The following is a 17,278-nucleotide window of genomic DNA, read 5'->3' as shown; positions in this document are numbered from 1 at the left end:
TAATCTAAAGCTATCTCTACCATATGTACTTTCTAAGCACAACAGTACACAAGGGAAAAATGATATACTTTTCTCCAGTTTCCTGTCTTATACAGAAAAAAACTAGAAGGAAATGAAGAGTTCAAGACAGGCTTTAATAGTGATGGAGAATGTACTGACAATAAAATGCTTATATTCCGCACACTGGACACTTTTAATATGTTAATAAAGCCAGAAGAAGGCAGGATAATCTATTATTAATAATTTTCTCAGAATACAGAATTTGAATCCTGGTTCTGTCAATGACTATATTGCCAACTTTTGAAAAGTAATTTAAAAGTCACTATTTTATTGCCTGTTTTCCCTAAGTTTTATCTTAATGTCTGGTAGAATCGTATGAAACATAAATATACAAAAATAAATTTTAAAAAATCAACATTTTTCTTATATTCCTAACGTACAGAGTGAGCATCCATGAATGTCTCCAAGGAACCCCCTTTAATTGAACATCCCCTGTAACGAGCCTTTTGCTGAGTTCTTCCTATCTTAACAAAGTTTATTATTTTTTTCTATTAAGAAAGCAGTGCATATCCGTTGCAGAAAGATTAGAAAACAAAAAATTTTCATAGCTAAACCCTACAGATGATTAAAATTTTAAATGTAATTTTACTCATCCTGGTATTCCTCAAGTCTTAAAATAGTGTGTCAGTTTAGCATTTCATCATTCTACTAGATCTATTGCATTTGCTTTCTTGCTGTTTTTCTGACCTTCACACTGACTAGTCAGCCCTCCAGAGTTGTCAGCATAATCTTTCTAAAATGCCCATTTGATCACATCATTCACTCCCTGTATATAATTCAATGATACTAGGATTTGGGATGTACACCAAACTATTTCCTGGAAGGATTTAATGTGTCCCTTGCTTTCTTTCATGAACATATTTCTCTCCTTGTTTACCAGTCACATTCTCAATTATTCTTTAAGACTCAGTTGCCACTTCAACAAAGCAGTTCCCAACTCTCAGAAAGATTTACTTCTCTCCTTGCTGCTTACACTATACCTTCTACATTGTTCTTCAATAATACCTGTACAGTATTAGAATAATTTACTTCCCTATCTGCCTTACTAGACTGTAAATTTCTCAGTTTCTTTTATACTCCAGCACATAACATTTTATTGACAATTTGAAAATAAAATTTAGTGAGAAGTATCACTTTTGACCTGTCCAAGCTAGACACACTACCTAGAAAAGGTAGAAGATCATATACCGTAAGAAAAAAAAAAGTTTCTAAAACTGAGTTCAACATAACAAAATACCACTAATCAAATAAAATCACAAAGAATGGGCTCCTATCTACATCAAATACAGAGAGTAGTTTTGTTTATAAAGTTATACAAATATAACTACACTCTCAGAGATTGGGTCCTATTAGGACATACTGTCTTATATTAAATCAGAAATCTGAACAGATTATTAAACAAAATAAATAAGGGTAACAACTTTTGAACCTATTACTTTCACATTTCTTTTCCAATCTTACATTTTGCTAGTTTTTCCCATTATAATTCATTTTTAAAAGAAACCTAGCCTGGGCCAGGCATGGTGGCTCATAGGTGTAATACCAACACTCTGGGAGACTGAAGCAGAAGATCACTTGAGGTCAGGAGTTTGAGACCAGCCTGGGAAACATAGAGAGACTCCATCTCTACATAAAACAAGCAAACAAAAAAAAAACAGCCAGGCATGGTGGCAAGTGCCTATCATCCTAACAACTCAAGAGGCTGATGCAGGAGGATCACTGAGTCCAGGAGTTTAGGTTGCAGTGAGCTATGATCACGCCACTGCACTTCAGCCTGAGCAACACAGCAAGACCCTGTTTCAAAAAAAATTACCTAACTTTATTCCTCACTATGGGTTGTGTGTGCTTAATAAAAATTGTTTGGAATCTCAAATGCATTTTTCTTTTATTTCCCACTGAATCCCTCCTTCATTAAAACATTATGAATAACACTTAAATCTGACCTAACAACTTAAATGTACCCCTAACAGACATTGTACAAAAGTATAAAAGCTAGTAGAAAAATACTAAACAGTAACTCTTGTTTAAATAATCTAGGAGCAATGAAAAAGAAAGAGGGAAGCAGAGCTTATATACCACTGAGGAAAAAGCAAGCAGCTGGTAGGAAAGAAACACCTAAGCTACCTGTAAGTCTCCAAGTGGTACCACTGTTCCAGTGTGGCCTTTTGCTATCCAGGTGACCACAGGGTGGGTGGTATGAAGTATGTAACAATGGCAAGAAAACTTTTTCAACATTACATGTCAGACACATTTGTAAGTATTTCACACGAACTGACTAGTTCAACTATTACAACTCTAAAAGGTAGGTATTATTACTATCATCCAAGACATAGAGAATAAGGAGACTGGACACCTGCAAACTGGGGAATATAGGATTAGAACTCAGCACTCTGAGTCTAGAGCCCAAGTTCTTAACTATGTTATATGATGTCAGCTTAAGGGCATTTGTAATTATGATGTTTCTAACTCAGGGAATACATACATGAGAAGTTCAGCTAGATCACTAAGGTAAACAACAAATATATATGAGAGGTTCAGCTAGATCACTAAGATAAAAAACAACCACAACAAAAAACTGCAACAAAAGACTTGAATACTATTTGCTCTATGAATCAATAACTAATGTATGTGAAGAATCCAGCATATGAAAAGTGGGGTAATAGGACTAATGTTTTGTCACAGTATAAGAGGTCAAGAAACGTGTGTTTTGTGCCATGTGTATAATTCCATAAAACTTAGTGAAGATTTATTTTCACTGGCTAGTTAAAGAACTATACAGTTAACAAAAACAAACATGACTGCATTTGCACTTTTGTGGTCTCTTTCTGTATCTCAATGTAGAAAAAATAGGCTTCATAGACATTAATTAGCTCATCTCACAAAAAATGTTATTACCCCCACTTTAATTTGGTATATTATATATTATAATATGAAATTAATAAATCTTAGATTTTATAATTTCATAATAGTCAACATATCTTCCAAAAAGAAATTTTATTCTCATAAACCCAAAAGAGGCTTAACAAAATACTGAACACATAACTGTTCTTTAGAATTATAAATAAGACTGTCTTTTAACAAGGTTCTCTTGGTACTTCAGAAAATAATTAGTCTTCCATTATATGGTGGAAAGAAACAAAAATAAACTCCAGAGGAGTCAAATAATTCAGTGTAAAAAAAAAAAAAAAGCAACACTAGAAAAACCAGTAGAAAATTTATTTTATATTCACCCATGTTCTAATGAGAAAACTTAAACTCAGAAATTATTTCAAAAAAATTATAAAAGATTTTTAAAGTTTCTTATGTCAAACTATAATGGAATTGAAAATAACAAATTAAGCACAAATTAAAATTAGTTACCACTTCCTGTGTACTTATTTTGAGAAAAATTTTTTCAAGACCATATAAATCACAATGTAATAAGGTTCTAATTCTACTAAAGATGCTTGGAAATATCAACTGGTACACTTTTTTTGTGAAAGGAATTTGATAATACGTATTAAGAATCTTTAAAAAGTTCAGCTAAATTTAAGAATCGTTGGCTTTAAAATGAAATAAAGTTAGATTCAAAATTCGTATTGGCTCCCAGACCTTAAAAAAATCCAGAGATTCCAGGTTAGTGGACTGCTTCCTTGTACCAGGAGGCAACTCTGGGGAGACAGAAGCTCCTGTCCTCAGGACCCTTCCAGACCTTGCCATATATATCTCTTCACTTGGCTGTTCCTCTCTTCTTTATAATATCTTCTATAATCAAGTGATAAACTTTATACTCAAGAGGAAATAATCCAAGCAAGGAAGAGCAAGCAGATCAAGAGGTGTAGCTCTTTTGGCTGCCGAGTTGTGGTTTTTGACAGATCACGGCATCAGGAACACTACCCCCAAAAGAGATCTTGTGAGCGCTGAAGGCCAAATGCTGTGAAGGCCAAGGGCTGTGGTGACGGATGAGGTGGTATCAACAATCCAACAAGGAAAGCAGGTCTACGGATCAACTGCTTATCCCACGTGGTGGCAGTGACAGTACCAACCCTTGGGCGATATCAATGTTTTGCACCATCTAGAGAAGATGGAATGCCAGTTGATGAACTGACCTCAAACCATCCTGAAATGTGCTATTAAGTGGTGGGCATTTCAAGAGTTGGTTGGCCATGGTGTTCCTCTGTCAGATACTTTTTCTTATGATGGCTATAAAAATTTTGCTAAAATGATTGATGAAGCAGAAGTACTGGAGCTACCAATGGTAGTGAAGAATACATGGGGTCATAGAGGTAAAGCTGTTTTCTTGGCTCAAGATAAGCACCATTTATTTGGCTGATCTAAGCCATCTTACTCATCATGAAGCTCTATACCAATTCCAGAAGCATGTAGAAGAGTTTCAGGGACAGGATATATGTTCCATTGTCATGGGAGGCTGTATGGTTGGCACCATGTTACGTTGTTCAATAGATGGAAGGATGCAAAGCAACTGCTCACTAGGTGGTGTGGGGATAATGGGCTCACTGAGTGAACAAAGGAAGCAGCTAGCTGTCCAGGTGTCTAATATCCTGGGGATGGATGTGTGTGGCACTGATCTCTTGATGAAAGATGATGGCTCCTTCTCTGTCTGTGAGGCCAGTGAAATTTGCTATTTTCCTTCAGACGAACCTTAAATTTAATTTCTTGGACACTTGAAGGCAATAATATTCGAGACCAGCCTGGGCAACATGGTGAAAGCCTGTCTCCACAAAAATACAAAAAATTAGCCAGGCATGGTGGCGGGTGCCTGTAGTCCCAGCTACTCGGGAGGCTGAGGCAGGGGAATGGCATGAACCCAGGAGGCGGAGCTTGCAGTGAGCCGAGATCTTGCCACTGCACTCCAGCTTGAGAGGGCCACAGAGCGAGACTCTGTCTCCAAAAAAAAAAAAAAAAAAAGATCAGTATTAACCAGCTTTAAGAAAGGTTTGATCATGCTTACTTGTACAATTTTTCCCCATTTTAAAGAGAAGTGTTATAAATTTTTTCCCATAGACTTAAATAATATTAAAATTGAGTGAAAGGTTGATTATTCATGAACAGAATAATACTTCTTGTCTGTACAGTGTCTCATTTCACCTCATAAAAAAGATACAAAAGAGGAGTTTCTAACTTATCTTCAGATATTCTAATCATACCTAAGAATTTGTCTTGCACAGGGTAACTGAGGGACTCACATACATATATTAGTACCTCCAACTCATTAACAGAAAGAAATACTAAATACTTTTTTTCACTGAATGACCATACTTTGGAGTACGCATACTACTTGGTATTGAGAAATAAATGGGGAAGAGAACTGCTTAATTAAATCATCATTCATATGTTCACATATAGACCTTCTGGTTGCCACATATATTATGATATATATACTTTGAATAGTTATATGTCATGTGTAAGTAGACAAATGCATTTAAAAACACAAACAGAACAACCTCTGTATTTGATGAAAAGCTCAAGTTTGTGTTGGTGAGGTATGGGAACCAGGAAAAATGTATGTAGCTTTTTTTCAACTTAACCAACTATATCATAGGAAATGTCTGATATTAGTTCACTTCTAATTTTACTTAGCATCTTTTGTGCATTCATGTAATATTAAAACATAGCTTTAGCAACCTATTTCTGGGCTGTAAACTCATACATTAGAATGAAAAGGGGAGAAACGGTCAACTTAGATTTTATAAACATGGATATCTTCTTGAATACCCTTAAAAATTAAGGTAAAGAATAAGAAAAATTCATTCTGGAAGAACCCAAAAGAAACAGCAATAGATATTTAAGTGAATGTTAAATTTATTTTCCTATATGTTTAATAACTTTAATGTAATTTCATTTCCATTATGAGAAAAAATATATCAAATGTGTAATCATGACAAAATCTTAATTACTGTAATCTTTTTATGTTAAAATTGTAATTTAAACTATACTTTAAAAACAATTATTTCTGATATTGTTTATATCACCCATGAAAATTGGATTATATATAACATATACAATATGTACATATATGCATATATTATAAGTATAAGCTATTCTACTTAAAATTTTTAATAATAGCTTTTTTTTTCATTTTTGGTGCATATAATTGGTCATTCCTGCTACCTTTTCTACAATGAACTTTGAAATATTTCTGTATGTGCTGTCAATCAGAAAACTATCCTGGAGCATTAGAAAAGTTCAACAAGAGACTTGATTTAATCAATCATATTGTCAGACTTCGAAAAGCTATCAAAGGCACTGATTTTTAAAAATCATCTTTTTCTCAAGAAGAAAATGGAAAAACAAATTATCTTCATTCAGTGAGCCCCAAGTTTGGGGTTTGGAGGCTTACAGACATTGCAAAATCAAGTCTTGTGTTATATTTTTCTCCCAGGTGACTTTTTTTGAGGTTTATGGGCAATCTGGCTGGTAAGACACGATTCCCTCTAAGAAAATATAGGTGCTCAAACAGGTAACCTCTCCTGCTACTGTTTTTATGTGTGTGTGTAACTTCATTTAAGATTTGTTTCTGCTTTGAGAAGTGTCTGTTCATGTACTTTGCCCACTTTTTAATGGTTTTTTTTTCTTGTAAATTTGTTTAAGTTCCTTGTAGATTTTGGATATTAGACCTTCGTCAGATAGATAGCTTGCAAAAATTTTCTCCCATTCTGTAGGTTGTCTGTTCACTCTGATGATAGCTGACCCAGCACCATTTATTAAATAGGGAATCCTTTCCCCACTGCTTGTTTTTGTCAGATTTGTTGAAGATCAGATGGTTGTAGATGTGAGGTCTTATTTCTGAGATCTCTATTCTGTTCCATTGGCCTATGTGTCTGTTTTTATACCAGTACCATGCTGTTTTGGTTACTGTAGCCTTGTAGTATAGTTTGAAGTTGGGTAGCACGATGCCTCTACCTTTGTCCTTTTTGCTTAGGACTATCTTGGCTATATGGGCTCTTTTTTGGTTCCAATTTTAAAGTAGTTTTTTCTAATTCTGTGAAGAATGTCAATGGTAGTTTAATGGGCATAGCATTGAATCTATAAACCACTTTGGGCAGTATGGCCACTTTCATGATATTGATTCTTCCTATCCATGAGCATAGAATGTTTCTCCATTTATGTCCTCTCTTATTTCCTTGAGCAGTGGTTTGTAGTTCTCCTTGAGGAGGTCCTTTGTATTCCTAAGTATTTTATTCTCTTTGTAGCAATTGTGCATGGGAGTTCATCCATGATTTAGCTCTCTGCTTGCCTGTTGTTGGTGTATAGGAATGCTTGTGATTTCTGCATATTGATCTTGTATCCTGAGACTTTGCTTAAGTTGCTTATCCACTTAAGAAGCTTTGGGGCTGAAATGATGGAGTTTTCTAGATATTGGATCATGTCATTTGCAAGTAGATACAGTTTGACTTCTTCTCTTCCTATTTGAATACACTTTTTATTTCTTTTTCTTGCCTGATTGCCCCGGCCAGAACTCCCAATACTATGTTGAATAGAAGTGGTGAGAAGAGCATCCTTGTCTTGAGCTGAATTTCAAGGGGAATGCTTCCAGCTTTTGTCCATTCAGTACGATATTGGCTGTGGGTTTGTCATAAATGACTCTTCAGACATTTCCCAAAAGAATACACTTATGCAGCCAAAAAACATATAAAAAAAGCTCAACATCACTTATCATTAGAGATGCAAATCAAAATCACAATGAGATGCCATCTCATACAAGTCAGAGTGGCAATTATTAAAAATTCAAGAATTTTTGAATTTTGAATTTTTAATATGCTGGCAAGGCTGTGGAGAAACAGGAACACTTTTACACTGTTGGTGAAAATGTTAATTAGTTCAATCATTGTGGAAGATAGTGTGGCAATTCCTCAAAGACCTAGAACCGGAAATACCATTTGACCCAACAATTTCATTACTGGGTATATACCCAAATGAATATAAATCATTCTATTATAAAGATACGTGCACACATATGTCCATTGCAGCACTATTCACAATAGCAGACATGGAATCAATCCAAATGCTCATCAATGATAGACTGGGTAAAGAAAATGTGGTACATGTACACCATAGAATACTATGCAGCCATAAAAAAGAACAAGATCATGTCTTTTGCAGGGACAAGGATGGAGCTGGAAGCCACTATCCTCAGCAAACTAACACAGGAACAGAAAACCAAACACTGCATGTTGGAAGCTGAACCATGAGAACACATGGACACAGAGAGGCAAACAACACACACAGGGAGGCGGTGAGAGGGAGAGCATCAGGATAAACAGCTAAGGAATACAGGTCTTAATACCTAGGTGACGGGTTGATAGGTATAGCAAAACACCATGACACATGTTTACCTATGTAACAAACCTGCATGTCCTGCACATGTATCCTGGAACTTAAAATAAAATTAAAAATTTTAAAAGATTTGATTTTGTTGTACTAGGATTTTTTAAAATGTAATATACTGCAGAAAATCCATAATATCTCTAGTACTCAAAGATGAACTAGATGAAGTAATGGATCTGGGAAAGGAAGAGAGAGGATGGGGCAAGAGACAAATGGACAGCAGTTACCATTCAGTGTGATAAACTCTTCAATACACACTCATTAAGAGTACTACTCAGAGTATTTTCTCCTTTTATCTATTTTTTTGCTTATGAAGACTGTAATTTTATTTTTTAAAGCAATTTCTCATCCTGATCTTTTCTTTTGCTATTGCCACCACACCACTTTCAGACTTTCATTATATTATACTGGTTTCTCCATGTCAGACTTCTCATCCTTTTACTTACCCCTTCTGCCAAATTAGTTTTTCAAAGTACAATTCTTATGACTTGAAGACATTATTTAATGATCCTTTACCAATTATTACATGTTATTATACCTACAAAATAAAGGATTAAAAACTGAACAGAATATTTACTGAGAGTCCAGAATAAACCAAATATTTTGTTCATCTCTCAGTAAACAGATATTATATTATTATTTCCACTTTACAGATTAGGTAGCAAAAATTAAGTGTAGGTAATAAGTGGTGAGCCAACTAGGAAGTGGTGGACTGTAGATTTGAACTCATTTTTGTCACCATTATGCCATCATGTTCTGGTCTCTTACTGTGGCTATCTAAGTCAACAGGTACTTTCTAGTTAGACACAAACTTTGTTACAGCCAACTACTGTCCAGACAGACAAAAACAAAAAGTATTACTTTGTCCACTTCTATTTTACTGTACAAATCATTCCCTATACCTACTACACTGTAACAGTTAAAATTTTAATAATTTGTGCATCTCAAATGCCACTGCATCTTAAATGCCACTGCCATCTTTCTATTAAATCTTCCTCTTATAGCCCCAAATGCATATGACTACTTCTTCCTCTAGATTCCTATAGTACTAACTGACAATTTACTGACTGGGTAATGTTATTCATTATAGATTTCCTGAGTATTTGCTCTGTGCCAGGCATTGTGATAAGTTCTGGGAAATAAAAAGAAATATACACTATCATTGGCTTTGAAAAGCTATTAGTTATACCACATTAGAGCACTCATCACAGCCTGGCTGGCATTATAGTTACCACTTTAAGAATCTCATTGGCCCTTTCAGGTTGTAAGAAATATGTAAGGCAGACAGATCTTGTTTTATTTATCTGCATGTCCCTGTGAACATCTATAATACTGTGTGGCACATAGTGGGGACTTAAAAAATACTTGCTAAAGATGGAATGATGACTGAACGATACATGATTCACATGTTTGGAATTCTATCTTCCAACTACTTCATAATCCCCTAGACTAAGTTGGGCATCCCTTCCCTATGCTCTTCCTAGTCCTCCAATAATGCTCCATGTTTATTTCTATTAGAGTTAAACATCAACGTTAAACATAGAAACACAGAAATATAGAGTTAAACATAATGAGGAAACTACCAGAAAGGTGATGTTATTATGCTAGAGGCCACGCTGCTTTCAACAAAGTGGAAACTAACGCCAAGACAGAATAGACTGGATTTTATCCATTATATCATGTTGTCTCTCATGACTCAACAGATAGTTCAGTACTTCAATAAACACAAAGAAAGTTTATTAGTTTACCCAAATCCCATCTATAAAGAATTTCAATGTGCATTTTAATGTTATTTAGAACATAAAGGAGATACTTAATTTGCTTTTTAATTTCATCATTAAATACAACTCATTGTAAGTTAAATAGTTACATTTGGAAATAAAACCCTTTCACCAAAATACATCGCGTACCATTCATATTCTACATGCTCCATCTCACTTTTGTATGTATTAGAAAAAGAGATTTTAATAATTTATATATATGCTAAGTACAGAAACAGAAAAAGGTATTAAGCAGAATAAAGAGCTTATATAAAGCTACTTATATTCCCTTAGAAACAGGGCTTGCTAAAGACAGTTTAACGAAAATTTATAAATACTTTATTCTTGTGAGATTAACTCTGAAGATTATAATTTTCATAAATTTAATGGTATATTTTGACTACACATCTTAATAATGGCAATAGATGTTTAAACTTATATTCATAAGACTTAAGGTAACTGAAGTAAAATGTTTTGAAAATTGAAATGAATAATCTCTTAACTGAAAATTGAACTAGAAGAACAATTTTAACTGCCACAAGATTCTCAAAATCCGTTATTATTCAAAAAGAAAATCAATTAAAGTTTCATGCGCTGCTGTTTATAATTCTAATATCTTTGAAATCCTCAATATGTAAAGTTTATCTGAAACTATGAATGCATTGAATGATATACAAGTGCTTCTAAATACTGTTCCAAGTAAGATTTGATGTATAGAATTAGACAAAAGTGAACAGCTATAAATTACCAACATTTAAAGGTCTTACCTATTAATATCCTGTTCTTCTTGATGCCACTTTTTACTTCTTCATCAATCAAATCAGTAAGCACTTGACACATGACATCAATTGATTCAAGGTGTTCTGGGCAGTCATTGGTTATTTTAAATCTGTCAAACCATACATTGGAGATTCCTCCTTTCATAGGAGTATATGATCTGTTTAACAACCGCCCCCCCCAAAAAAAAAGAAAGGAAAAGGGAATATGAAAATGGATGCTTTAATTACCAAAATATTAGTGTTTTGAATAAATGATTTCAATTTCCTCTGTTTTATAAGTTAAATGCATATTAAAACTACTCTCATGTATACTGTATTAACTATCCTATACTTATATTTAATCCATTAAAATTTACTAATGCCAGTTCATATCATCTTTACCTACTCCCTCCATCTTTTAAGAGGTAGAATAGTTACAGTACCAGTGAATCTTAATCCATTCATTGTATATTCATGCTCTGGGATACTATGTTGGTTAAAAAAAAATACACACACACACGTGCACAGGCACACACACCATCCAGATATTCCAAACTGTAATGGAGTAAAGGGGGTCTTGTATTCAAGTATTATGTTGGTAGATGTAAATGAAAGGGGAACAAAAAAAAACCTTAGAGATTTCTGTGGGCAAACACAGAGAGGGATGGGGGATATATTAGATAAACACAGAACAAATGTTTTCCAAATATGAAAAACAGAAGAGTTGCACAGAAGATAATGCTTATTCCTTGGCATGCCTTGCTTTCTCCTCACGTAATGATGAGAAACAGAGTGCCAAAGAAAACATAGCCAGTGACAAAAGTGCCTATAGTAATTTGAAAGAACTCTAAACCAATGACAAGTAATATTTCCCTTTGATGAACCCAGACACAGGATTCTTTCCACACCAATACGTCCTCTACTTTGCCATCTCAAATTTAGCTGTATACTGTCACCCACCAAAGTCAGTAAAGTAAAAGCATGAAATGTGCAGCTAAATTGAAAAACAAAAATGGAGGGCTAAAAGACAACAGGTGAGACCTGAACGTGCTTTTGTACTTCTTCTCTAGTGAAAAACCCAAGTAGAACCTCAGCATATTCAAGGAGCTAGAAATATTCAATTGTCATTGGCCTTGGGATGCATACAATCTTTAGGACCAGTGGGTGGTGCTGGAAGGGAACAGAATTACACCATTTTTCAATATTGATCATACCACCCCAAAATAAATGGACATCCACTTAAGGAGCTTGAATGTCAAGGTTATATTTGGAAAGTTTCTCAGAGAAACTAAAAAAAAACCTGGAAACAAGAAAGCTGGACTGACTAAAATTTAACAAAATATCATATACAGGGGATCTTTTATTTACTCAAATAGAATTGTATAAACATTACTTTGTAACACGTTTTCTAAAATTTAAATGGATATGACAAATACCTCTGAAAGTCAGTACATAAAAACTTAAATGTTTTCCCTAAGTTTATGCAGATACATAAAATTTTTTAAATATGAGATTATATATATATATATACATTGTTGAGATGTTTTTCATGTAAATCTTATTCATTTTTTACCCATCTCTACATTCCTCCCCTTCTCTCCAACTCCCTCACACATCTTGTCCTTTACATTTAGTAAACTGTGTAAATGATCTGAAATATATCCTTCAATGTTATTCTTATACATTAAAATATGCATATTTACAGGCTATTTCTTGGCGTACTATTTCTTTTCAAAAATACAGTAGTCTATCTGATTCTATTATGTGCATCATGCTTTTTTCCTTCAACAATATCTCATGGAAATCCTTTCATCAGTTACAGTTCTAACTTACCCTTTTAATGGCTATATTATATCCTGTGATAAGGATATTCTGCAATTTAATCAGCCATTCCCCTAATAATGGGAATTAATTTGGTACCCAGCTTTTAGCCACTAAGAACAATGCTTCGTTAAACATATGTATACATGTATTTATCTAATGGAACTTTTATTCCTATGGAAAACAGTCAAGAAACAGGTTGGATTAAAAGGTACAATTTTTGTCTTAATAGATGTCTCAAAGTTGCTTCCATAAAAGTTGTAAAAATTTACCTTTCTACAGGAAAGGTAGGAAAATATCCTTTTGCCCACAGCAGTAATAGCAGTAGGTGCTGACATACATTAAAATGTTACCATTTAAAAGTATCAATTGAAGTTTTAAAACCAACTTTATTGAGGTATAATTTACATTATAAACTATATTGAACTACACACATTTTAGGTGTATAGTTCAATTACTTTTTACAATGCAACCACCATCTCCACAATGATACAAAACATTCCTTTTCCTTGGAAAATTCCATCATGCCCCTTCACAAGCAACTCCTGTAACCTTCCCAGGCAACTACTGAGTGAGTCTATCAATACTGATTTCTTTATAGCAGCATGATTTATAGTCCTTTGGGTATATACCCAGTAATGGGATGGCTGGGTCAAATGGTATTTCTAGTTCGAGATCCCTGAGGAATCGCCACACTGACTTCTACAATGGTTGAACTAGTTTACAGTCCCACCAACAGTGTAAAAGTGTTCCTATTTCTCCACATCCTCTCCAGCACCTGTTGTTTCCTGACTCTTTAATGATGGCCATTCTAACTGGTGTGAGATGGTATCTCACTGTGGTTTTGATTTGCATTTCTCTGATGGCCAGTGATGATGAGCATTTTTTCATGTTTTTTGGCTGCATAGATGTCTTCTTTTGAGAAGTGTCTGTTCATGTCCTTCGCCCACTTTTTGATGGGGTTGTTTGTTTTTTTCTTGCAAATTTGTTTGAGTTCATTGTAGATTCTGGATATTAGCCCTTTGTCAGATGAGTAGGTTGCAAAATTTTCTCCCATTCTGTAGGTTGCCTGTTCACTCTGATGGTAGTTTCTTTTGCTGTGCAGAAGCTCTTTAGTTTAATGAGATCCCATTTGTCAATTTTGGCTTTTGTTGCCATTGCTTTTGGTGTTTTAGACATGAAGTCCTTGCCCATGCCTATGTCCTGAATGGTATTGCCTAGGTTTTCTTGTAGGATTTTAATGGTTTTAGGTCTAACATTTAAGTCTTTAATCCATCTTGAATTAATTTTTGTATAAGGTGTAAGGAAGGGATCCAGTTTCAGCTTTCTACATATGGCTAGCCAGTTTTCCCAGCACCATTTATTAAATAGGGAATCCTTTCCCCATTTCTTGTTTTTATTGCGGCACTATTCACAATAGCAAAGACTTGGAACCAACCCAAATGTCCAACAACGATAGACTGGATTAAGAAAATGTGGCACATATATACCATGGAATACTATGCAGCCATAAAAAATGATGAGTTCATGTCCTTTGTAGGGACATGAATGAAAACTGCAAAACATCATTCTCAGTAAACTATCGCAAAGACAAAAAACCAAACACCGCATGTTCTCACTCACAAGTGGGAATCGAACAATGAGAACTCATGGACACAGGAAGGGGAACATCACACTCTGAGGACTGTTGTGGGGTGGGGGGAGGGGGGAGGGACAGCATTAGGAGATACACCTAATGCTAAATGACGAGTTAATGGGTGCAGCACACCAACGTGGCACATGGATACATATGTAACAAACCTGCACATTGTGCACATGTACCCTAAAACCTAAAGTATAATAAAAAAAAATTATTGATTTCTTCTGCCTGTTCTAAAACTCCACATAAGTGGAATTGCTGACTGATGTCATTTGCTATTATTTTTTCCTATTGTCATTTCAATTTGTTTTCTTGTTTAAAAGAGTACTTTGTCTATTATTGACAAATATTTGTTACATTTATTTCAGGTATTTTCTTCCAAGTCTATTTTGAATATTGATATTACATTATTATGTACTTAAAGTTTTTTGTTTTTTGTTTTTTTTTACTGGATAAAAGACTCTACATTTGATGTAAGGTCTTTTTCAAAAAAAATTAAATTTCTGGGTCTCCAGATTTGCTTAAGAAGCTCCTGCCAATCCATATATTTTTTTATATACAGAAGCCCAGATTTTCTTTTAAGATTTCTGTTTTCATTTTTACACCTAAGCCTTGAATTTTGGGGGAATTTCATATATGGAGTAACCTAAGGATTCAAATTCATTTTATCCCATAGAATAGTCGATTGTGCTTGTGCTATTAAAAGGAGAGAGAAAGGGAGGGAAGGAGGAAGACACCCTTCTCAGCAAACAGTGAAATTTTATCTTTGCCATACATTTTATAGTTCTGCATTATCTGGTCTCTCTAACCCTGATTTCTGTGAGAGAAGTAAGCCCTAAGACATATGCTATATACAATGAACTGACTTCCCTCTAATAATCTAGAATGGTGCTAGTTCTATATCGTACATGCAGTGGGCGGGGGAACAGTCACTCAAATAATTTTCTATGTCTTGTGATTCAGCTGAAGAGCTTTAGTTGAGAAAGGCTCTATTTTGCTCCACTAATCTATTTATCTATTGCTAGTTTCTATTAAGTTAGTATCTATTAAGTTAGTACATAACATTAATCATATTATAGTGGTTTTAGAGCATATTTTGAAGTTGTGTAAGGTAAGTTCCCCTCTCCTTACCATCGTTACTCTAGTCTGCGTTTTCATACTTGTCCTAGCTATTCTCAGGCATCTATTGTTCTTGATTATCCAATAAATTTATCAAAAAATTTAGTAAACTTTAAACTACTTTCAAATAATTATCCTTAAAATCCTTTTGGAATTCTAATTAATACTGCATTATTGTCTGAGAATTACATTTTATGACATAAACCTATGAGGAAGGCAGATTTTTGCAGACTGAGCTTTTCCTTCATTGCTCTTTATCCAGGCTCTCAACTGGCGCAGAAAAGATAAAATCTTGCACCAACTCTATACTAGGACTCCAACAGAGCATAAATTATCCCACAACCCCATATGCCTTCTGACCCCAGAAGCTGTGTGGCTCTAGAAAGGTAGATAAATTGGAATCAGAAGGGGAGAGAAGGCAGAAAGCATTCAAACCTTCCTCCTCCCAGAATCCCTTCTCAAAACTAGCTTCTTAACTAGTTTTGAGTTACTCATTTTCATTACTCTGAAAATGAGAGTAGGTGCTTTCCAAATAGTCATTGTCAGACAAAATGAAACCTCAAATTGTAGTCAAACTGTCACTAAAATCACAGTGAAGTTCTAAATCAAAATATCAAAAATACAACACTCACTTTAAAATTCAAATGAGCCTATTACCCTTCTGAATTGTATTACTTCCCTTTTCATTTTACTCTGCTATTTCTGTGTTTATTTGTCTGTCTAAATACTTAAATAAGGATGATATCATAGGCTAAAATGTGAATCATTCTGGGAACTCAGCCATTAATGGAAAAAAGTGGCATTCACTTAACTTTTTTCTTTGACAATGCCTTAATTATAGATAGATGTTCAGTAGAGGTAGAATCCCAATGTAAATATTTTACTAATGTGGTAGCTAAGAAAATTAAAATTCTGTTCAAATGGAGTAATTGAGAAAATTTAACAAGACAAAATTAATTTAGAACTTTCTTGCTAAGAAAGCATAACCAAGAATGTATAAATCTCCTAAAATGTTAGAATAACATTTAAATAAAATATAAAAGTTGTTTTTTAAACAGCTAAAAACTTTCACATATGTTATACTCATTCACCTTCTTCCTCAAATAAATCACTTTATTAGCTGTTATAAAACTCCTCAGACATTACCACAATAAATAAATATGTTTGGCAAAGAACATCTGTGTGGTTCCTAAGTTAATCAATCAATCAACCCATTACACATTGGTAAAATATTAAGCTAGAATAAAATCTCCAAGGTTAAAAAAAAATAGTTGACATTCAGCTTGATACCAAGTTGTTTTTGATCTGTGTTGCCTTAAAGTCATAAAATCGAAAGTTCATTCATAACCTTTAAGTTAACAAATTGGCACCAGTCTTCCTCTTTATCCTCATTTCATACCACTTCTCTCTCCCACCATTCACTAGGTTCCAGTCACATTTGTCACTTCCTTTTCTTCAAACAGTACAAGCTTATTATTAGTTGAGTGGCTTTGCATCTGATATCCCCACTACTTAGAGGGCTCTTTGCAACATTTCTGCATGGTGGGCTCCGACTGTTCATTTAGGTCTCAGCTCAAGTGTCACCTTCTCAGGGGAGCTTCTTTGATTCTCCAACTGAAAGTATACCTCCCTCTTACCCTGCAACACACACATATACTCTCTATCTCCAGTCTTAATACCATTTATCACTATTTGAAATTATTACATTTAATTTCCCTTTTATTTTCTGTCTCTACATGGGCTCACTGAGAGCAGGGACTTTATCCTTTCCACAGATATAGCCCCAGTGCTAA

The 17,278-nt window shown here is 34.4% G+C and overlaps 1 protein-coding gene and 1 pseudogene across 2 annotated transcripts in view; one reads left to right on the top strand and one right to left on the bottom strand.

The window, feature by feature from the left end:
• Nucleotides 1–17,278, bottom strand: part of LYPLAL1 (lysophospholipase like 1) — a 40,273-nt gene that overhangs the window by 8,575 nt on the left and 14,420 nt on the right. The window contains exon 3 of one of the 2 annotated variants that reach the window (XM_032136690.2): nucleotides 10,916–11,085. In XM_032136690.2, coding sequence (XP_031992581.1) covers nucleotides 10,916–11,085 — 170 coding nt within the window. The remainder of the gene's footprint in view (nucleotides 1–10,915; nucleotides 11,086–17,278) is intronic. The other variant, XM_058430362.1, reaches the window with a different exon arrangement.
• LOC116457937 (beta-citrylglutamate synthase B-like) lies at nucleotides 2,103–4,706 on the top strand (annotated as a pseudogene).

Source organism: Hylobates moloch, unplaced genomic scaffold (assembly GCF_009828535.3).
Source record: "Hylobates moloch isolate HMO894 unplaced genomic scaffold, HMol_V3 SCAFFOLD_18, whole genome shotgun sequence".
NCBI classification, from domain to species: Eukaryota; Metazoa; Chordata; class Mammalia; order Primates; family Hylobatidae; genus Hylobates; species Hylobates moloch.
The sequence above is the reverse complement of the archived record's forward strand: the minus strand, read 5'-3'. Positions and strand labels throughout refer to the sequence as shown.